A 21795-nucleotide genomic window follows, 5' to 3' on the forward strand; every position below is an offset into this window, starting at 1 on the left:
TTTTATATAGCCGCTTTCACAGTCACAAAGGGCTTCACAGTCAAGAAATATAACAAAACAAAATGATAATAAAATAAAATTCAATATAGGCAAGCAACAAAGCAAAGAGAAAACACCACTACCTAAATCCCTGTCTACATACCTACACATTACAAAATAAACGTTAATAAACTTGTATCCTGTAACGTGACATTTAATATAAAGACTGTAATGTTAGACCTCTCTCTCTCTGCACCGCTTAACAAGAGGAGGGAAGTGCCAGCAGACGCTTGCAACTTTGCAAAGATCTCAGTAACAGGATGCTCAGCAGCGGCATTTGCTTTGTCAGTGATGAATCAGGCGTCAGGTGTAAACAACAGTGTTTAATGAAACGTTGGGGGGGGAGAGGGGGTGGCACAGCCACCAGGGTCAATCAATACCTTCTCATCTGTGTCTGCGCGTCTAATTTACCGTGTGAAATATCACCGTGAACTTCCCAGAGGTTGTCAGCTGTGTGAGGAGAGCGCGGCGCTGCTGACGTCACATTTCGAGAGGATCTTATAATCTCAGCTTTTCGCTCAGTCAGTCACACTCCTCGGTGTTGATAGAGAGACGGGGTGGGGGGGGAGTGGTGCTGCTCGGCACCCAACCAGGACGGTATGTGTGGAGCAGAAGCTGCATCAGATAATACCTCCTGCTGAGAGTGCAGGCAGCCATTGGTCCATCTGTTCTCCCCTCTGAATCACTGTTCCCCAAATAGAAAGCTGCTGTCTCACCACTTCATACATCGCAATTCTCCTCCTCGCGCTTTGTGTTAGAGGTGTTGAGTTTAATGGTCACACTTTCAGTGCAACATTAAAGATTTCATATTATGCTCATTTTCAGGTTCATAATTGTATTTAGAGGTTATATCAGAATAGGTTTACATTGTTTCATTTTCAAAAGACATGATATTTTTGTTGTACTGCACATTGCTGCAGCTCCTCTTTTCACCCTGTGTGTTGAGCTCTCTTTTAGCTACAGAGTGAGACATCACACTTCTGTTCCATCTTTGTTGGGAGTCACACATGTGCAGTACCTAAGTAAGGACTACTAGCCAGTCAGAAGCAGAGTATGAGGGCGTGCCCTGACAGTACCTAGGTAAGGACTACTAGCCAGTCAGAAGCAGAGTATGAGGCGTGCCCTGACAGTACCTAGGTAAGGACTACTAGCCAGTCAGAAGCAGAGTATGAGGGCGTGCCCTGACAGTACCTAGGTAAGGACTACTAGCCAGTCAGAAGCAGAGTATGAGGGCATGCCATGCTAGCAGCTAGGTGAGCATTATAACGTGTGTTCCAAAGTGACCACGTCTGTCTCTGAAGTAAAGGCTGGACTACAATAGAGCTGTTTGGAGCAGTTGGTGAACAGTGTTTTCTGTTGGAGATGGTAAGTCCCTTTGGGGGGGGACTTTGGGCTTTTTCACTTTGTAAACCTATAACGTGTACACAAAAAAGATATATACAAAAAATGAAAGGGGAAAAGCCAAAAAGCATAATATGAGCCCTTTAAGGGTTGCCCGATTGGCCCGGGGCAAGTAAACATAACCCACTCGCCTGCTCGGGCATCATCGTATCATAAATGATGTAATAGTTCTCGTGTCCCCGTTGGAGATTGCTTGTTGAATGATTTCATGTAAATGTGTCTATGGCCAATCAAGAATTTAGTTGGTGCTTGATGCTTTTGACGATTCTTTTGAAAAAAAAATTAAAAGTTTTGATGCTTTCAAGGTTGTTTGCAGTTTTTGACGCTTGACTTTTTAATGCTTTTTTTGGACTTTTTTTTTTTTTATTTTGTATAGGGACCAGTAAAAATGAACTTACTTGCCCGACTAAAATATTTAAGAGTTAAAAATAAAACCTTCAACGTTGTTGAACCCTGCAAAATAACATGCACTTCATGCTGTCCGCTATCTTAGAAAGTATAAGCTGTTTACCAGAAGAATGTGAAATTGGTGCGTGATGATCAGTATCAGCAGGATTTAGAAAGAAACAGTGATCCTATCTATGGTTTGTTCTCTCTTCTCCTCTTCCCATGACTCCTTTTAGTAGCCCTTTCCAGTTAGTACTCCATCTCTGATATACTCCTGTGTTCCTCCTCTGCCAGGGTACCATCACAGCCTCCCATCCTCTCCGTACTCCACCGGTCCTGAGGGTCAGCGGTTACCTTCATCTGGGACCATGTCATCAGAGTTCCTCAACCAGGGCGTCCCTGCAAAGATTCTGCTGTTGGTGTGCAACGCTGCAGGGACAGGCCAGCAGGCTGTCAGGTACTTATATCAAGTGAGCCTTTGCGAAACTGTTAGACCTCTCTCTCTCTCTCTCTCTCTCTCTCTCTCTCTCTCTCTTTTTTTTTTTTTTTTTTTTTCTCTACACAAAAAAAAAGGGAAGTCTCTCTCTCTCTCTCTCTCTCTATATTTTTTTTTTGCCAGAAAGGAAGCCTAGTGTGACCAGAGGTCCCGAAAAATTCGGGACAGTCCTGAAATCCAAGCAGTTGTCCCGAATCCCGATTCCTGCCCTGATTGTCCCGAAAATTACAGCAAAGTCTCAAGAGCAGACTCTCGAGTAGTTATAGTCTGATAGAACATTAAAAACCGTTCATGGGGATTGAGTGGTCTTGCAGCCAGCTCCCGGTCTGGCAGATGGTCCCGGGCGCTCTGCCTGCGACCCGCTTCCAAAACGTTCTGAAAGTCCTCCAACGTCTCCAAAATAAAAGCCCCCATCCCCGTCGGGAGACAACGGGGTGGCATCACCGCTGAGGGACACCACAGTCTGGGGATGAAATACTTAACCAAAGGTTAATTACAAAAAAATACAACCTTTTTGTCCCTTTTTATGTTATAGAGTAGATGAAGAGAGCGCACGTTGCAGCCATGAGGCCAGGGAAAGTGCACGTGCAGGCAGCCACGTGAAGGAGGGATTGGATTGGATGTTGCTGATGTTAAAGCGCAGTCATTGTGTTTGTTTTATTTGTTTCATAATGACACTTGAGTTCATGATTTTAATGATTTCTTTTATTTGTATTTTCGGGTTTACATGACAGACAGGTGAATTCTTGAATAAAACTAATAAATCACTTTGGTGCGGAGTTTTGAAATTCCTCCCAGACGCTTGCAACTTTGCAAAGATCTCAGTAGGCCAGGCAGGCCTGTCAAACGTTGGGTTTCTCCTCACGTTGAAGGGCTGTGCATGGGGCTCTAATAGGAGTGATACTCTGTATCTGTGGAGTTAGGGAGCAGGGTTATTATAGTAAACTAAAACGGAAGAAAGCAGTAGAAATTATTTTTAGTAAACTGAAACTATATTGAAACTACATTTATTCAAAATAAAAAGACAAATGAAAGCAAATCATTTCAGTTTTAGTTTTTTACGGAAATGGAACGCTTCACATGGACACTAAAGTGGCGCACCGCCGTGCTTGAGCCATGTCACTGGTTACTGGTTGCACGCCGTTCGGCGTTCGACTGGTCGTGACTGTTTTCCCAAGATGGCGCCCGTCTGTATACGTGAACGCTACTGTCTTTATAAACTATCTATGTCTGTACACTTCCCGTGGAAGTGTGGTGATATTTTGAGCCTTGTTAGTGGTGTAGAAATAGCGATTTCGTTTTACTTTACCCTCTGCCCCGACGACTAGCGTTATAAGCTAATTAGCGGTTTGTGCTGAAACTGGTCACCTTCGATTAGCGTGAAAACAGATCCCAGAGAACGGTCAACTCGGTACACGTGTTATTAACCCCTAGGTTCATTTTGCGCTGGATTTGTCCTTTAATGTCACCAACGTGGTATTTAAACAACAAAAAACAAAGCAGCATTATGGCTCCAAAAGCCTTTATTTAGATGGATATTTAATATTGAAATTGTTAGTACATTAACTCTATAGACCTTTTTCATGGCAGACATGTTGACATGTCATAGTAGGAAAAGCACAGGTGTATTCAAAACCATTACTGATGGCTGCATTCCACTTAGGAGAGGTCCTGGTATTAAACCATTACTGATGGCTGCATTCCACTTAGGAGAGGTCCTGGTATTAAACCATTACTGATGGCTGCATTCCACTTAGGAGAGGTCCTGGTATTAAACCATTACTGATGGCTGCATTCCACTTAGGAGAGGTCCTGGTATTAAACCATTACTGATGGCTGAATTCCACTTAGGAGAGGTCCTGGTATTAAACCATTACTGATGGCTGCATTCCACTTAGGAGAGACCCTGGTATTAAACCATTACTGATGGCTGCATTCCACTTAGGAGAGGTCCTGGTATTAAACCATTACTGATGGCTGCATTCCACTTAGGAGAGGTCCTGGTATTAAACCATTACTGATGGCTGTATTCCACTTAGGAGAGACCCTGGTATTAAACCATTACTGATGGCTGCATTCCACTTAGGAGAGGTCCTGGTATTAAACCATTAATGATGGCTGCATTCCACTTAGGAGAGGTCCTGGTGTTGTGCATGCTGACTCCCTGAAATATCTTACTGGGACACTTGCTGGAACTGAGCCATCGTTAAGGTTATCAATCTCAGCTGTGCTTTTCCTACTATGACTACGACTATGACTAAGTCAAAATGTCTGCTGTGAAAAAGGTCCATTCCAGCTCTCGTTCCAGCTCTATTTTAAATGTACTAACGATTTCAATATGAAATAACCATCTAAATAATGTCTTTTTAACTTTTTGCAAGAAGAGTGCCTTGGACCTTTCTTCTTCGGTCATCTAGATTTTAGTTGGATTCACTGTTAACAGCATCTCAGCAGATGTGAGCTCTGTGTACAGTAGCTCAGTCCACATTATATCTCGCCTCGCTCTGATGGCGCACGTCAAGGTCATGTACGCTCCCTGTTCCAGAGAGGACTTGCGTCTCACTGTGAGATGAGTTTCAGACCAAACGAGCGATGAATCTGACATCTGTTAATATACAGTATATAGAGATCAGACATCCGTCTCCCTGGCAGTCCAGGGGGATCAATATAGGTGAGCTCGCCAACGCGGCTGTGGGAAAGTCCAAATCCCATCCAAGTCTCGCTTTCTCCTTCAAACGCCTCGCCGCCGTTGATCAAACCACCCACCCATCTCGCTCTCAGCAGATGACAGCTGGACGACTCGTCCGTGCCAAAGTCAATGACATTGGAGTCGCAGACTTTTAGTGTCTGTCGAAAAAAAGCATCACAGGTACATTTCTGAAAGTCGGCTAAGTGTGAAAAGCTCTCAGTTTTCGTTGATTTGTCAAAACTGTGAAACCAAAAAAGAAAGCAGTAGATAGGATTAAATGTAGTGTCACAAGTAATGTGTGAAACCTAAATTTTTTGCAGTACAAATTACAAAAACAGATTTCCCTGTGGGGATAAAGTATCTGTCTATCTATCTATCTATCTATCTATCTATCTATCTATCTTGTCTATCTATCTATACATTTATCTGTTTATCTATCTACCTATCTATATATTTATCTGTCTATCTATATATCTATCTATCTATATATATTTATATCCAGTATCTATCTGTATCTATTTTTGTCTGATTTCTTGTTTATATGACAGACATTACAATACCAAACAAAACAATATCCAACAAAATATTTACAAGTGAACTTTTTCTACCACACTCTATCTATCTATCTATCTATCTATCTATCTACCTACCTATCTATATATTTATCTGTCTATATATCTATCTATTTTTGTCTGATTTCTTGATTATATGACAGACATTACAAGACTAAACATATCTAATAAACATCTAATAAAATATTGACAATACGAGTGTACTTTTTCTACCACACTGTCTATCTATCTGAAAAATAAATATAGATCCCTGCATGTACACAAGTAGATAATAGATTTTGCTGCATGAGGGAACATTAAAAATAAAGTATAAATTCAGACTTCGAAATGTATTCACTGCATTTATTTCACGGTTGAGTGGGGAGATGAAACATTCGCTGTGGGAATGAGGAGCTAGAGAGTTGCTAACGCAAATGTTAAAGGCCTTTAAATTGAGCACCCTGAGTCTGTTTGCCACAAAACCATGCAGAATTGTTTTGTCTCTCGCTCCAACGCAGCCTCTAACTGAGTTAATTGTACTTTGAAGTCATTTTCCCCTCCCGTTTTGTTGTGAATGCTGTCTCATGCCGTGTCGTGGTCGCTGCTCTGCTACCCTTCAGCCGCCACAGAATGTTAATGGTTACCATCCTGAACCCTAATCCAACTGCACTCTCACAATTACTCTGAGGATCTCTCTGAGGTGGTATCCATGTACGATCAGAATAAGAATCAGGGTTTATTGCCCCAGTAAGTTACACTTACGTGGAATTTGCCTTGGCATGTGGTGCATACACAGTCAAGTCAAGTAAATGTATGTATAGAGCACATTTAAAACCAACCGAGGCTGAACAAAGTGCTGTACAAAGTTATGTTATAAAAACAAACACAATGAACATTATACAAACGACACACTTCTATAGAAATGTCCCTCAACCAAATCATACGCCAAAGAATAAAAATGTGTTTTAAGACGAGACTTAAAGATCTCGGCAGTAGAGGAGGACCTAATATGAATGGGAAGTTTGTTCCAGAGTCTCGGGGCCACAACGGAGAAGGCCCGATCCCCCTTTGTTTTCATCCCAGACTGTGGAAGAGCTAAAAGGAACTGATTAGACCATCTTAGGTTCCTGGAGGAGTGATGTAGGGTAAGGAGATCAGCAACATATAAAGGGGCCAATCCATGTAGTGCCTTAAAAACAAGTAACATTACCTTAAAATCGATTCTTTATTTGACCGGTAACCAGTGAAGAGAAGCCAATATCGGGGAGATATGATCTGTCCTTCTGGTACCTGTCATAAACAAAAAAACATATTATTGAACATTAATAACAGTGTTTCCACCAGTGAATTGCAAGCCTGGTGGCCTAAGTTCCCGCCCACCGGGCCTAAGCCGCTGGGTGGGGAGACCCCCTGTAACCCTGTGCCCCCCTTCTAGCCCCGCCCCTGGCTCCTTTGTGTTTTCAACCATGCCTTCACCTGTTGCAGCAGTCCTCTTCGTCTCCAAAGCTGAACGCGGCCGTTGTCCTTTCTCAGCGGTGACGTGCAACACATCACTCGAGGTCCTGGCGCGAACGTCGCCGGACGACACCATTTTGTAAACACAGTCATACTGAGAAATACAGAGAGAGTTTTGTGGAGCTGGTGGTCTTTCTAAGCTTTGTAGCAACTCATTTGGCCACGGCTTTTTTTTGATTGATTGATTAATTTATTAGACAGTAACAGAAATAAATGCATAACAAAATGCCAACACAGTGACATTGTACATTTATCGGCTTGAATGTAACAGACGTTCATTAATATCAAAAAGTTACGCACTAAAGATTTAAGAATCTAAAAAATAAATGAATACGATTAGTGCCCTTACAAATGCAACAAAGTTCACTTTTCAAGCATTACCCTTTTATTCTTTCTGATTAATCTAAAGTTTATTAGCATCCCGTCGTGGTTCACTGTGTATGTGCCCGTGTCTTTGTAAGTCTCTTTATGCACATGCATGCTCACATGGTCTCATACTAATAAACCTCAAGCACACAGTGGAGGGCTGCTTCAATTAAATGGGTATTATGGTGAATGTGTCCCTCTTCTCCTCATCTACTTTTACTCCTTATTATCTCTCTGTGTTCTTCCATAGATATGCCACAATGAGAATTCTGCTTAAATGCTGATAATGTTAATGAATAATTCTTTACGTTACAATAGGATACGGAGACTTGCGAGCCGCTCAGGGCTGATGTGGAGCGGTCGAGGAGGGGCGTTGTGAGCTGTCATTTTAAACTTTCTTTTTCTCCATTCCTGTTCAAGGTTTGGCCCGCCGTTCCTAATGAGGGAGGACCGGTCTATTTCCTGGGACCAGCTGCAGCAGAGCATCCTCAGCAAGCTGTATTACCTGATGATCAATGGGGCCCAGGCACAGGTACTGGACAACTGCCTATAATAATGTCACCATTGATCTATGTGAAGAAATTCAGCTTTTTCCTTGACTGGACTTTTAGCGGGTAGGCATTCACTGATTCGCATACTCAAATTGATATTAAACACATTTTAGGGCTGCTGCATTGACTTTTGGAAAGATGTTGCAATTATTGAACTTAAAAAAAACAGTGAAAACACCTTGAACTGTGAAATTTCCCTTAATACTTTTCCCATTGAACTTTTTAAAATTACCTTCACAACACAAGACAACACAAGTTTACTTGCAGGACCTAATGTGCAAAATAAGCGATTTTCTCGATTACATTGTTTTTGTGATCGTTAGGAGCCAGAATCGCGATCAGAATTGGATTTATTGCACAGCCTTAGAACATTTCAAATGATCTACATAGGGCTGTCCTCATGATTTTGTCTACTTATGGATTAGTTGATTTAATCGACAGATCTGTAAATCTGAGTTTCTCCACTAAGAATCGTGTAGGCACCACTTTAAACCCTGTGTTTACCAGAGATGTGTTCTTAAGTTTTAAGTCTTTCAGCATTAAAAATGTATTAGAAAATTTTAGATGACTAAGACCAAAACCAGGAAGTTGAAGCAATGCCATACAGCCATTAAGTCAGCTAGGAGGACAAAAGTATGATGCCTTTACTCAAACTTGGACAAATTCTGCAACTGCCAGCTAGAGTGTGGGAATTCATTATTTATGATTATTATTTATTCTATTTTTTTACTGCATCACAACCAGAAACCCCCTGGACCAAAGTTGCAGTACAGCCCTGCTTGTAAAAGGAATATTTAATAGCTGTGTGGTGTGGGCGGGCTTGTTTTGAGCACCGGCTGGAGGCGGAGAGCGGACATGGTTCCTTCCTGCACTTGTTCCAACACTGTGTTTATTGGCTCGGGACAGAGAAAAGCATGCCCACACAATGGCTCTGTGCGGTACAGGTGGGAGAGCTTAAAGTGCCAGCTGGAGGCAGAAAGGAATCTGTTTCCTCTTCAGCATTTGGTTAACTGGATTAGGACACTCGCTCACTGACTCACAGAGCATCACTTACAGTCTAAGGGCTTTATCTTTCACCCAGCGCAGCGCAGCGCAAAGCCCGACGCAAGTGTCTTTGCTAGTTTAAGACCGACACAGTTGTCAGTTTCCTGTCCAGCACCCGCGTCGTTTAAATAGCAAATGCATCCGCGCCCATCTGTGCGCCCATGGGCGTGCTGGTCTGACAGGGAGGTGTGTTCAGGTGCATTCTGGGCGTATTGCTATCTTGAAGCAGCGGGAAGTGATCGCGCCATTGACCAACAAAAACCTGGTCTAAAGTCAATAACGCAGCATTTCATTGTGCACAGCGCGCGCACACTATGCTTGTTACACACACAGGGACGCACAGCAGCACACACTCATGCAGAAGATTACAAATAAAAATATTAGGGTGCAAATCCTCCATCATAACAGCAATGCTCCAAGGTCCAAACGCGCCTGGCTTTTAAAGGGAATGGGAGATGATCTCTGATTGGTTGATTGCATGTTACGCCCAAAACACACCTCTGATTAATGAAGACACTAAGGACAACCCTTTAGAACCAGGCGCCCGGCGCACAGACCCTTTTTATCGCCGCAAAGTGGATTTGGACTCGCCCTAAACACACCTGCGCCAGGCACTTCACGCCGTGCGCTTAGACCGTTAAAATAGGGCCCTAAGAGTAGTCACTTAAATAAATACAATTCTTAAGGACTGTATGAATATTATTTGTAGGTGCAGAGGAGTTAGAGAAAGGGTAGTCTCGCATTGCCTGACCTTCCTCCACAGCGCTGCCTTCGGAGGGTCTGGCTAGTCCACACAGCATTCTGGGATGGGAAAAAACGTGCTCTGGTTTATTGGCATTTCTTTAAACTAATCACAATCATCTCTAAGCTCCTCAGGGTGTGGCTGCAAAACAGCCTCGGGAAGGAACTTGTTTTGGTGGAATGTGTGTACGTTCAAAAGAAGTTTTAGTCGTGCAACAGAAAACTCAGATTGGACAGACAGTCTAGCTAGCTGTCTGGATTTACCCTGCAGAGATCTGAGGAGCAGTTAACCATAGTCCTCACAAATCCACCGGAGGTTAGAACGCCAACACAGAGACAGAGGAAGGTGACAGCCAAAATAATACCCTTGATTGACGCTGTGGCACGCTCATGTTTATCCAGGGGACATTACTTTTGTCCACTCATCTCTCAGTTCAGCCTGCTGCTGTGCCGGTCTCTGGCCCTCTCCCCTCCTAAGGTGCAGTATTCAGGGTTAGGGTTAAGAAACGTAAGAGACTTGGTTGGGTGAGAAGTAGGGATATAACAATCCCATACACTCAACTCACGATTCAATAAAATTCACAATTTTAAAGTTCACAATATGATTTCCTCAGGATTTTTATTTAACATAATGAGCTTCAGACTAATGACTTAAAAAAATATTCCTATCTTAATAGAAACTGTACAAAACAACAAATATGTTCTCTTATCAAATGTGCAACCAAAATGATGTTATCTTTAATATCAAAAATTCAATAAAAAATGAATACTTGGATGTTTAAAACAAATCCCACATCAAAACAACTAAAGAAATAGAAAAATAAAGTCTCTTCAAATTAATAAACTAAGAAGACGTAGAGAAGTCAAACCCTAGGCCGTTTAAAATTGCATCGCAATGTATTTTTTTAAATCTGTGTTATCTTAGCACATTTATATTGATTTTTAACCGATTCACGATGCATCGTTACATCCCTAGTCTGAAGGTGAGTCATTCGAGCTTCCATGCCTACTGTAGCTACAAAGAAGCACCTTGCCGTTGCTGGTTTGACTGTAAAACTATTCAAACATGAGCCGTACTGTAATGACAGAAAGGCGCACAGCACAGCTTGCTGGGACGCGCCCTCGCTGTATGTCACTGTCAAATCAATTATTTACTTCACTCAAGCCAAAGGGTCCATTTTCTTGCTTGTTTCTGCTCACTTGCTTGCTTGTACTTGCCTGTCCTTCAGCATATGTTTGTGTGCAGCAGCATGCTGTTCGTCATGTAGCCAAACAGATTTCCAATCAGTGTCTCTGCAGACACACAGCTGCAGTAAAGAGACTTATAGAGCACGGGTTGTACACAAGGAAAGTGTTGACCAGCTTGCTGCATAATACTCAGTGCTCTTTAAGGAAGTGCCAGAACAGAGAGGAAGAGAGAAGAGTCAGGTGCAGCGTCTTCAGTAACTCTCTCGGATATCTGTAGTCTCCTTTGTGCCCCTCGCTGTCAGCCATTTAATTAAAATCGGGCTTGTACAGTATAATTTGCCGGAGCCTACCTCTGCCAAGAACGGAGCAGATGTTTGCTCTAAATCTTTCATCTCAACAGGATCCGTCGTTTTGCAATGAAATACACTCGCGAGTGGATGTTTCCGCTTCGGTCTAATTTTAGCTTCAGCGAAGATGCAATACAGAAACAAGAAAACACGGCCTCTCTGACAGCCATTTGTCCCGCCGCAGACATCGCTTGACATCTCGGCTGGCTCGATGTTCACCAAAGCACACGAGCGATATAATACGCTACAGCACACTGATGGCTGCACATTCAGCGACAGCACTTATGGGAACAGTCAGACAGCAGGAACACCTTCTCCAGACAAACTCTGAAGGGACACTGAACTCTTTGGATTTGTTAGGAGATCTAGTCGGAGTGATGTGGAGCACAAGAAACAATTGTGGTAAATGATACACACAGCCCTGATTGTTACTTACACTAACAAAGGTAAATCAGTCCATACACACACACACATGCACACTAGGGCTGGGCGATAAATCGATTTTATCGATTAACTCGAATGTGTAGTTAACGTGGATTTGTTTAAATGAAAAATCGATTTTCTCCTTAACATCTGCCGACGCTCCCCTCTGGGCTCCCGTAGCTCCGAACGGGCTCATCCCTCCCCCCGCGCGTTTGCCATAGAGATACACAAACAACATGGCAGCGACAGGGACTAACATTAATTATTTTCTGAACCAGTCGTTTCATTACTTACTTATCTGTAATCTCCGCCGAAATGACCGGCCGCTCGTGGTGCACTGTCCCCGGCTGAGAGTCACCTATTCTGGGATAACTGAACCACCAGCTACAGCTGACCTGAAGGAGCACCATGCGGGGCACCAGAGGCGGTGTTGAGGAATTCTTTTGCGGCTCAACACATCTACTAAATGCCGCTGATACGACCGAGCTGTGACGGAGGTCTGTAGCGGCTTAAACAACTTGCAATCAACGCTCTGTAGCACGGAGCTCCGCTTCAACGTTTGTTTTTATATCTCTACGAAGGAGCTTGCTACAGGTGTGCTACATTCAAGAGACCACGGGATGTTAACGTACGTTACTCAGCAACAGGTGAAAACAGGGGCAAGGTTGCACAATAACGTTAAAATGATTTGAACTTTTAGCGAGGAACGAGAAGTGAATTACCTGTATGTGTGAAAACAGCTTTATCTCACGCATCCGTTTTGTTGTTGTTGAATATATAGCCCCCCCCCAAAAAAAAAACTCAAACCAATTTATATTTCCACAAAATTGGCATGAATAATCATAATGGTATACATGCCCCATGTGTGTGTGTGTGTGTGTGTATGAGTCAAAACAAAATAAAACTTGTTTTGAAAATTTTTTTTGTCATCTGCAGATTGATTTTAAGTAGAGGGAGAAAAAAATCGATTTAAATCTTAAATCGGATTTTTTTTTTTTAAATCGGGGATTTTATTTTTAGGCCATATCGCCCAGCCCTAACGCACACACACACACATATACACACAATGCTCAAACTTGCGGCATTCTGTAATGAAACACTGCGCTTTGCATGCGTTGTAATTGGAGATCTTATGCTTTGTCTGGCATAAACAGTGCCAAAAACATTCCTCACTGAACACAAATAGTGATTAACCTTGGACGAAAGCAAGACCAAGGATTTTCTCACAAACATTACAGACTTTTGAGTCTCCACCGGTGTCCCGCCCGCATGCATTTAAACAGGTTTTCTGCTCCTCTTCTCAGCAGTCACGCTGACAGAGGTGACGTTGCTCAGAGCTTGACCACATCTCAGTTAGTCGTTTGTTCATTTTTCCATATTTCCATACACTTTTTCGCTTGCATTTTTGGTTTTAGACAGGGTTAAAAGGAAAAGAAACCACCAACCAATCTCTTTAAAGTATCTTTATTAGAGCCCCAGGCACACAACTTCAACATGTGGAGAACGTAAGCTAAGCTATGATTGGAAAATCCCTGTTTGGGGAAAGGGTTAGCACGCGCTTAGTCTACATCCACGACGTTCCACTTTCGCGATTGCTCTGGTGCCGCAGGATATTTTGGTCGGTGTCCGACTTGTGAGGACTATGGTTAACTGCTCCTCAGATCTCTGCAGGGTAAATCCAGACAGCTAGCTAGACTATCTGTCCAATCTGAGTTTTCTGTTGCACGACTAAAACTACTTTTTAACATACACGTTCCACCAAAACAAGTTCCTTCCCGAGGCTATTTTTTTTTATTTTGCAGATTTAGCGCCGTCCAAAAAAATTGTGATTGGTTTAAAGAAATGCCAATAAACCAGAGCATATTTTTCTCCCATCCTGGAATGATGTGTGGACTAGCCAGACCCTCCTCCGCAGCGCTGTGGAGGAAGGTCTGGCAAAGCGAGACTAGCACACGGTCAATTTAATATCCAGTGCGTGGCCTGGGGAATCCTCTTCTTGAAAAAGTCAGTAGCTTTGCAAATGCAAGAATTTTGGAAGGTGTGGACATCAGGGTTTCCCCTATTGTATTGAAAGCCTGGTGGCCCACCGGGCCTAACTTTCCCCCCACCAGGTCTAAGCCCCTGGGAATTTTTTTGTTATGTATTTAAAGGAACACGCCGACTTATTGGGACTTTAGCTTATTCACAGTAATCCTCAGAGTTAGATAAGTCCATACATACCCTTCTCGTGTCCGCGTGTGTTGTAACTCTGTCTGACGCCCGCACCGCTAGCTAAGCCTAGCACAGATCCTGGAGGTAACCGGCTCCATCTAGTCTACTGCTCCCAATAAGTGACAAAATAAGTTATCTTCAACTCTCTGCAACCAGAAAAAACTCCAAATGTGCAGCGCTCAGCGCCTGATCGCGCTACTGGTGTTTTTAGCATTGTGTGAATATTCAATAAAAAATGTTTTTTTCAATTTTATTTATAGTGTCAAATTGTAACAGAAGTTATCTCAGGACACTTTACAGATAGATCTAGACCACACTATAATTTACAGAGACCCAACAATTCCCTCCAAGAGCAAGCATTTGGTGTGACAGCGGCGAGGAAATACTTCCTTTAAAGGTCCAGTGTGTGGGAATTTCTCCCATCTAGCGTTGAGATCGTATATCGCAATCAACTCTCTCGCACCACACAGTTCAAAGTAGGTATTACAGCTACGGTAGCCTTCACGCTTCAAAAAGCCAGTCTCTCGCTCTTTTCAATCTCCTTTTTCTTTTTCTGGGCGAAGAAGAAGACTCCTGTTCCTGAAATTTGGATTTTGAATATGTGTTTAATATATGTGTTTCCTTCTTCAAACTTGCCACCGGGGCCGGGAAGCTACGATACCCATTAGCAGCGTTAGCAGCTCCTGTGAGTTGATCATGTGACAGAGAAAACGGGAAAGGTGGAGCAGTATGTCCTGTGTGTCCCTTACCGGCTAACGTATTTCAAGATGGAGCATGAATATGGAGCGTCTAACCCAGGTCATGCAAGCGCAAATATAAAATTCCAAGCCAAAAGGAATACTTGGAATTGATGGTGGTGGGAAATATTCATGAAAAAAGCAGTTGTGAACGGGCAACACAGATTTTGATAATGAACAACTAAACATGTTACACACTGGACCTTTAAAGGTCCCATGATATGGTGCTCTTTGGATGCTTTTATATAGACCTTAGTGGTCCCCTAATACTGTATCTGAAGTCTCTTTTATATAGACCTTAGTGGTCCCCTAATACTGTATCTGAAGTCTCTTTTATATAGACCTTAGTGGTCCCCTAATACTGTATCTGAAGTCTCTTTTATATAGACCTTAGTGGTCCCCTAATACTATATCTGAAGTCTCTTTTATATAGACCTTAGTGGTCCCCTAATACTGTATCTGAAGTCTCTTTCCCGAAATTCAGCTTTGGTGCAGAACTACAGCCACTAGAGCCAGTCTCACAATGAGCTTTCCTTAGTATGTGCCATTTCTGTGTCTGAAGCTATTGAGTAGGAGAGTGGGAGTGGGAAGGTGGATGGTGGGGGTGTGGCCTTGACCAACTGCCACTTTTCTCGTTTGAAAGCCATGATGTCTCTCTCTCTCTCATGGGTTGGCCAAATTCTCTGGGTGGGCAAAGCAGAGAAAGGGGAGGTAACCTTGCTTGTTATGACCTCATAACAAGCAGATTCCAAAACGGCTCATCTGAGCTTTCATTTTCTCAAAGGCAGAGCAGGATACCCAGGGCTTGGTTTACACCTATCACAATTTCTAGCCACTGGGGGACCATAGGCAGGCTGGGGGAACGCATATTAATGTTAAAAAACCTCATAAAGTGAAATTTTCATGCCATGGGACCTTAAACAGGCAGTTAGGGGAGAGAGAGAGTGTGAGAGAGAGACTCAGGAGAAACTCTTTGATGGACACACTGCTACCAGGTAGGATGTGGACTATTTAGTTTATAGAGAGATAACATGCAATGTTTTTCCCCCCCAATAACCAATTGATTTGTTAAATGGTAGGTAGAATTTCAGTCAACCAAGATTTTTCTTTGGTTGAATACAGCCCTAGTGGAAATGTATGTGTCATGTTTTAAAGGATAATTTTTCTGGTTTTTGAAAGAATATTTAGGGGGAAAAAAAATGTTGGTCTAGGACTCTTTGGGTGGTCTTCACATGCACATACAAGCCTGTCGCTGGAACTCACAGTGAGCCTGTGTCTGAAGTCTGTAATGAAAAGAAAACTTGTTTTTGGGTTTACACTTGTCATCTAGCATTCCAGTTGTTGTTTTTTTCCACGCAGCAGATTGAAAATGAAACGCGGTAGAAAAGATGATGAATTCTCTGGAAAAGCAACACACGACACCGAAGCGCCACGGGGAAGTTTGATGCCTCCAGCTTTCATAAACACGTGATGCTGAAACGCTGAAGAGATGATAATGTAGTGTTAGTTACACGGCTCTGCATGTGTACTGAGACCAAGATGTTATGTTTCTACTATATTAAGTAGTTCTTTACAGAGCCCCTAAAGGGACATGGGGAATTTTGTTTTTTTGGCGCGCACAAGAAACTTTCCGGTGCGCATGGGATACTTTCTGATGCGCACAATATACTTTCTGCCGCGCACAAGATGCTTTCTGGCGCACACAAGATGCTTTCTGGTGCGCATAGGATACTTTCTGGTGTGCACAAGAAACTTACCTACTGGTGCTATTGCGCACAGGATACTTTCTTGTGCGCACAGGATACTTTCTTTCAGGTACAAGATACTTTCTGATGCACGCAAGATACTTTCTTGTGTGCAGGAAATACTTTTCTCGTGAGCACGTGAAAGTGTCTCGTACTCACTAGAACCCAATCTAAGGCTAGCAAAATTATGCTAACGAAGTACTGCTAACGTTATGCGGCTAAAGTTAATATTTCACATTCACAGCATAAAATCAGTTGACAGTTAACTTATCATTAAGTTTGTCGATGACACATTTCGTTGTGTTTTCAGGAAGATGAATACCTCCTCCTCTGCAGCCATTCTGACTGCTACTCAGATTGGTTTCTCATGCACAGAAAAAAAACACTAATTCCCCATGTTCCCCTAAGTTCTTGCTATGTCCGGCTGCAGTATTTCAGCAGCTGACTGGCACATGTCATACTGATACTTACTGCATATTGCATATGTGAGGCAATAATTCTGGGTTATGCATGCCTGTGGGTTCATGTGTTCAGCATGTCAATATTTTCCAGGAATGAGCCTTCTTCTTCGGTGCGCTCCTGTCATCACAAAGATCCTGCTGGATCGAGCTTTCCTCGCAGGACTCGGAGTGGGTGTTTGTGTTCGAGCTCAGCCAGCAGCTACACACTAGATATCACTGGAACAAAAGAAAATCAATTTCATTTTTTGCAAAGCGCTCCTTCACTCCTGAAGCACCTCCAATCTAAGCAGATCTCAGAGTAATATAAGCAGGCTTCAACGGGAGACAAAAAGAAATGTGTTCTTTCTTTTTTATTCGCCACTTGGCTTTCCAGTCCACTCTGATCATCTACGGGTTTATGAATATTTTCTTCTTCTGTTAAATAATACTTTGAATGCAGACAGAACTCAAACACTTGTGCTTTATGTTGAGGTGCTATACGTTTATTCAAGCTGACCTGCTGTGAGCTGTCAGGTGCAGGTCTTTGCCCAAATTTCACGATGGCCTACTTTGTTCTCCTCTGTCTGTGTGTTGCTTTAGCCTGTTCACAGCAAACTTGTGAAATAAAGTTAGCCCTGACAGAGTCAAAATGTGCCAGTGTTTCTTAAACCCACTCCCAATTCAGCATGTTTTACATACATTTGTCCAAGAGCTGATTGGGTACGAGTGGATAGCAACAAATAACTGTCACTAAAATGTCAACAAAGGAAATGTTAGTCAAGTGTTTTAACAGTGTTGGCTGTAAACACTGATTTTCTTTTTCATTGCGATACCAATACCATATGTCCCATTAAACCAAGTGACGCTTGCGGTGATTGGCTGCAAGCAAAACCACACAAATTATAAGTTTTTTTTCTCTATCAGCATACAAAAAGGATCAAAGGCAGGTTTCATTTGACTGGAGAAATTTTGAAAATATTCAGTACTGGGTTATTTCAGTCAATACCTTAAAGCAGTGTTTCTCAAATGGGGGTATGTGTACCCCTAGGGGTACTTTGGAGTATTGCAGGGCTACGTAAGTTTTTTTTGGTTGTTTTTTAGTGTTTGTTTTAAAAAATATCATTCATGCATAATTCCTAAAAGAATTATACACTATTTTAATGTAATGTACATTTTGTGATTCTAAACATTTTAAATGTACCACTTTTCAGTTACAATATTGTCAGACACTGATACCACAGTGTATGCTGTAATGCTGTATTGTGCCTCTTTTTATTCCCACCGAAAATGTTTTGTGGTGGTCAGGGGGTACTTGGATGAAATATTTCAAAGGGGGTGTTGTTGTTAAGGTCTGCTCCAAGATCACTGGAGTCCAGCAGAAAGTCCTCAGCTCTCTGTGGGAGGAACGAGTGGTTCAGAAAGCTGATCAAATATGAACTCAACCTGGCCATACACTTTTTATTGAATTTTTTGTTATGCCGTCAGGTCGGCGCTATTCTGTTCCTGCACGGAAAACTAATCGGTATGTGAATTCTTTCGTTCCTTCAGCCGTTCCTTCAGCTATGCTCTTGTTGCCACTAGTCATGTTTCCATCAATGTATTTTTATGCGCATTTTGAAGTATCACATTAGAAAATGTTGATGGAAACGGCAAAATTCGGAAAAAAACTTCCCTCAAATTCGCAAATCTTTTTTAGCCGCTTGAGGTGGTTTTTGCTTTTTTCAAAAAAGAGTTAATGCGCAAAATGGGAGCTGGAAACCGCTTTGCCGAATAAATTGTGACATAGCGAACATGTAAGTCACATGACTATAGTCCCGGTATCCATCGGATGGAGGAAGGATTGGGAAATGGGTCCCATCCGGGGCGCCGTACACTTGTGGCACAAGGTGCGTGGTGGAGCGTTATAGCCTGGGCCTCGGCCGCGTCAGGTAAATTGACGAATTGGTTCAACAGCTTGAATCGTGCGGCCCTGCACACCACGTATACACAGCGGTGAACGGTTGTCTCGCTGACACCAAATGTCTCTGCCACAACCCTGGATTCTGCCCAGGTGGCCAACTTGTACCTTTCTCCATTTAGCCAAAGAACTTAGCTTCTAAACTTTTTTTGATTTAGCAAGCCGGTTTGCAATCTACAACCATGCATAACATCAACTTGGGACGAAACTAAGCTTTGCGTAGACTAGTTTATTCGCTCTAAACCAGTTGATGGAAACGCTTCTAATTCACATTTTCTCTTTTTTGCGACATTTTAAAAGTTCGCTTAAAATTCGCTTAACAATTAGATGGAAACATGACTATTGGCATATTGATGTGGATGCTGATTGTTGTTTCTACTTATTTATGACATGGATGGGATAGACTGTAAAAATGAATTGCCTCTTGGGGATTGATAAAGTTTTGTCTGTCTGTCTGTGAAAGGGAGTACATTATTTAACCCTTGTGTTGTCCTCGGGTCAAATTTGATAAACATGTTTAAATGGTTTTAAAACAGCATCCTGACTAAACTTTGACTAAACCAGTCAGTGATTCGCTCAACATCCTTTGATCTTAACTATTAGTCAAAATAATTCATGATTTCTGCCTTTTTAACAAAATAATTAGGTATAATGTCATATCAATTGGGTTTATTGACCATGAATTTAAAAATAAAACATTGAAAAAAGTGACAAAAACGTTTTAAAAAGTGTCAAAAGCATAAAAAGAGCCAAAAACGCTGGAAAAAGCACCAAAAATTTCATTTTTTTTTACCTGGATGGACAACAAGTTCATGGTTGATGGGAAGACAACACGAGGGTTAAAGTTTGAGAACCACGGCCTTAAAGTTATTGAGTATCAATACCCAGCCCTACTCCCATTGATCGTGGGGGGAAACAAATGTGAGAAAGACCTTCTCCCGATCATCTGCTGCCAGTAGTTGAAATCATTCTTTGCTGCAGAAGTCCAACCACTCAACCTGTTTATTCTTTGGTAAATTGGAAAAGCCTAAAGGGCTCTAGGACCTGCCAGGTTGCATGATGGGAAGACGGAGGTTGTTGTACGTTTTTGCGACAGAGAACGATGGTGAAATAATTGCTGAACCTATAGCCTGAAAGATGCTTTTGTCTGTACAAAAACCAACTTGATTTGCTGTCTGGAAAACTGCACGTTCTCTGCTTTGATCAAAAGGGACACGTCAGTACTCACACAAACCATATGAAACTCTACTAAGGTAGGCAGGCTTCTTTTGCACACACACACATATTGGATTCATAAAACCCATTTCAGCTCACATTTTTATGGTCGGAGGTCTCCAAACTAAGCAGTCATTTTGACTTATCGCAGCTAAAATCATGAGAAATATTGCTGCGGCTTCTTCGAAAGCCTGAGCTATGTGTTCTCATTTCGCCATCATGAAACTATCGCATCACTCAAAAATAGAAGTACCGTTTGTCCCAGCAGAGGTAGCCCTTTAAAAGTCAATTGTGTACCCTTCTCTTTTATTTTGTACCCACAAATTAGTCAAAAGGTACAGTTCCGCCTCTTAAAAAAACAATACTGTACTCTTAAGGGAACATACTAAAAAAAGTGTACCTGTAAGTACAGAAATACCTCAATTTTTAGATATATGCTAAATCATGATGGATGAATGACAGCAGAAAACTACAAGCAGCTACATTTGCTCATAGCTTGTGTTGGTGGATCAGTGTGTGGTGGCAGTGCTCATTTTAGACCATAACAAGATGTTATGTAGGTCGCTAGAGACTGTACTTAAGCACAGAGGTGCTTTGAGTTAAATGCTAACGCATACTAACATGATCATATTGACAATGTAAACATGCTGATGTAATGCAGGCGTAATGTTTACCATGACTGTCACTACCGGCGCTCCCATGCTCTGGTTTCCACCGGCGCGCCATCCACGCTGCCTGGTGGCTCGCTGTTTGGCGCCATCTGCTGTTGTTAATGTATGTCGACATTTAAAAAGTCAAGACCCAGCACGTAGAAGGATATTGTTGGAGTAGAAGTCACCATTTGCCCCCATAGCTTCTTCATGGCTTAAAGACCTCATGATTTGTTTTTTGTGTGTGTTTTTCCCCCTTTTTTTTCTTCTTTTCTTTATATTTTATTTCGTCTTTCTTCTGTATATGTACAGTATCTGTATAAATATGCACATATTTGCATACATGTGGCCTACATATTCATCATTTGCATCACATTGCATTATGTGTACAGACATGTGAGTGTACAAATAATTCTCACTGTTATACTTACAAACTCTAAAATCCTGTGGAATCAATAAAAACATTTTTTTTAAAGTCCCTGAAAATATAAGACAGCCCCACATTTTGAGACACAGTATTTCAAGTCTTCAGGGAAATATATGGTAATTAAAATGTGTAGTATTTTAGGAGAGGACATGTGGGAGATGTAAAGTTCTGAAAGTTAATAATGTTGTTATGACAAGCAGAACTATACCCTGATGCCCTGCCTGTGGATTTACAGTTTTTTTTGTGTTGTCTCTCTTCCAGAATACCAGAGTGCTGTTCAACATCCGTGTGGTGGGAGGATCAGTGTTCTACAGCTACCTGTCTCCCCAGGACGGGCGGCCGCTCTACCACCCCGCCGTCGACAGGTGAGGGGGTCGGAAATGCATAAAAACACCGAGTTATTTCTGGTGGATGGAGGACCGATCACAGACACGCTCGCACTCAGCTGATCCTGAATCCTGAATCCTTCTCTGCAGCTTTGGGCTGTCTGTTGGCCCGTATCAAAGTGAATGACCATTGTGGCGCTGCAACGATTAGTCGACTAATTGATTAGTCAGTCGACGGAAAAATAATCACCAACTATTTTGATAACCGATTGATCGTTAAAATTAATTTTCATGCAAAAAATGGCAGAAAGTGCTGTTTTTTTTGCCTCTCAAATGTGGAGATGTCCTG

General features: G+C 42.2%; 1 protein-coding gene across 2 annotated transcripts in view; it reads left to right on the forward strand.

Moving 5' to 3' along the window:
• usp43b (ubiquitin specific peptidase 43b) overlaps positions 1-21795 on the forward strand; it is a 137420-nt gene that overhangs the window by 84944 nt on the left and 30681 nt on the right. For both annotated transcript variants that reach the window (XM_039824519.1, XM_039824518.1), the window contains 3 exons: positions 2122-2284; positions 7865-7976; positions 21382-21485. In XM_039824519.1, coding sequence (XP_039680453.1) covers positions 2122-2284; positions 7865-7976; positions 21382-21485 — 379 coding nt within the window. The remainder of the gene's footprint in view (positions 1-2121; positions 2285-7864; positions 7977-21381; positions 21486-21795) is intronic.

The sequence above is a fragment of the Perca fluviatilis genome, chromosome 15, assembly GCF_010015445.1.
Source record: "Perca fluviatilis chromosome 15, GENO_Pfluv_1.0, whole genome shotgun sequence".
NCBI lineage: Eukaryota > Metazoa > Chordata > Actinopteri > Perciformes > Percidae > Perca > Perca fluviatilis.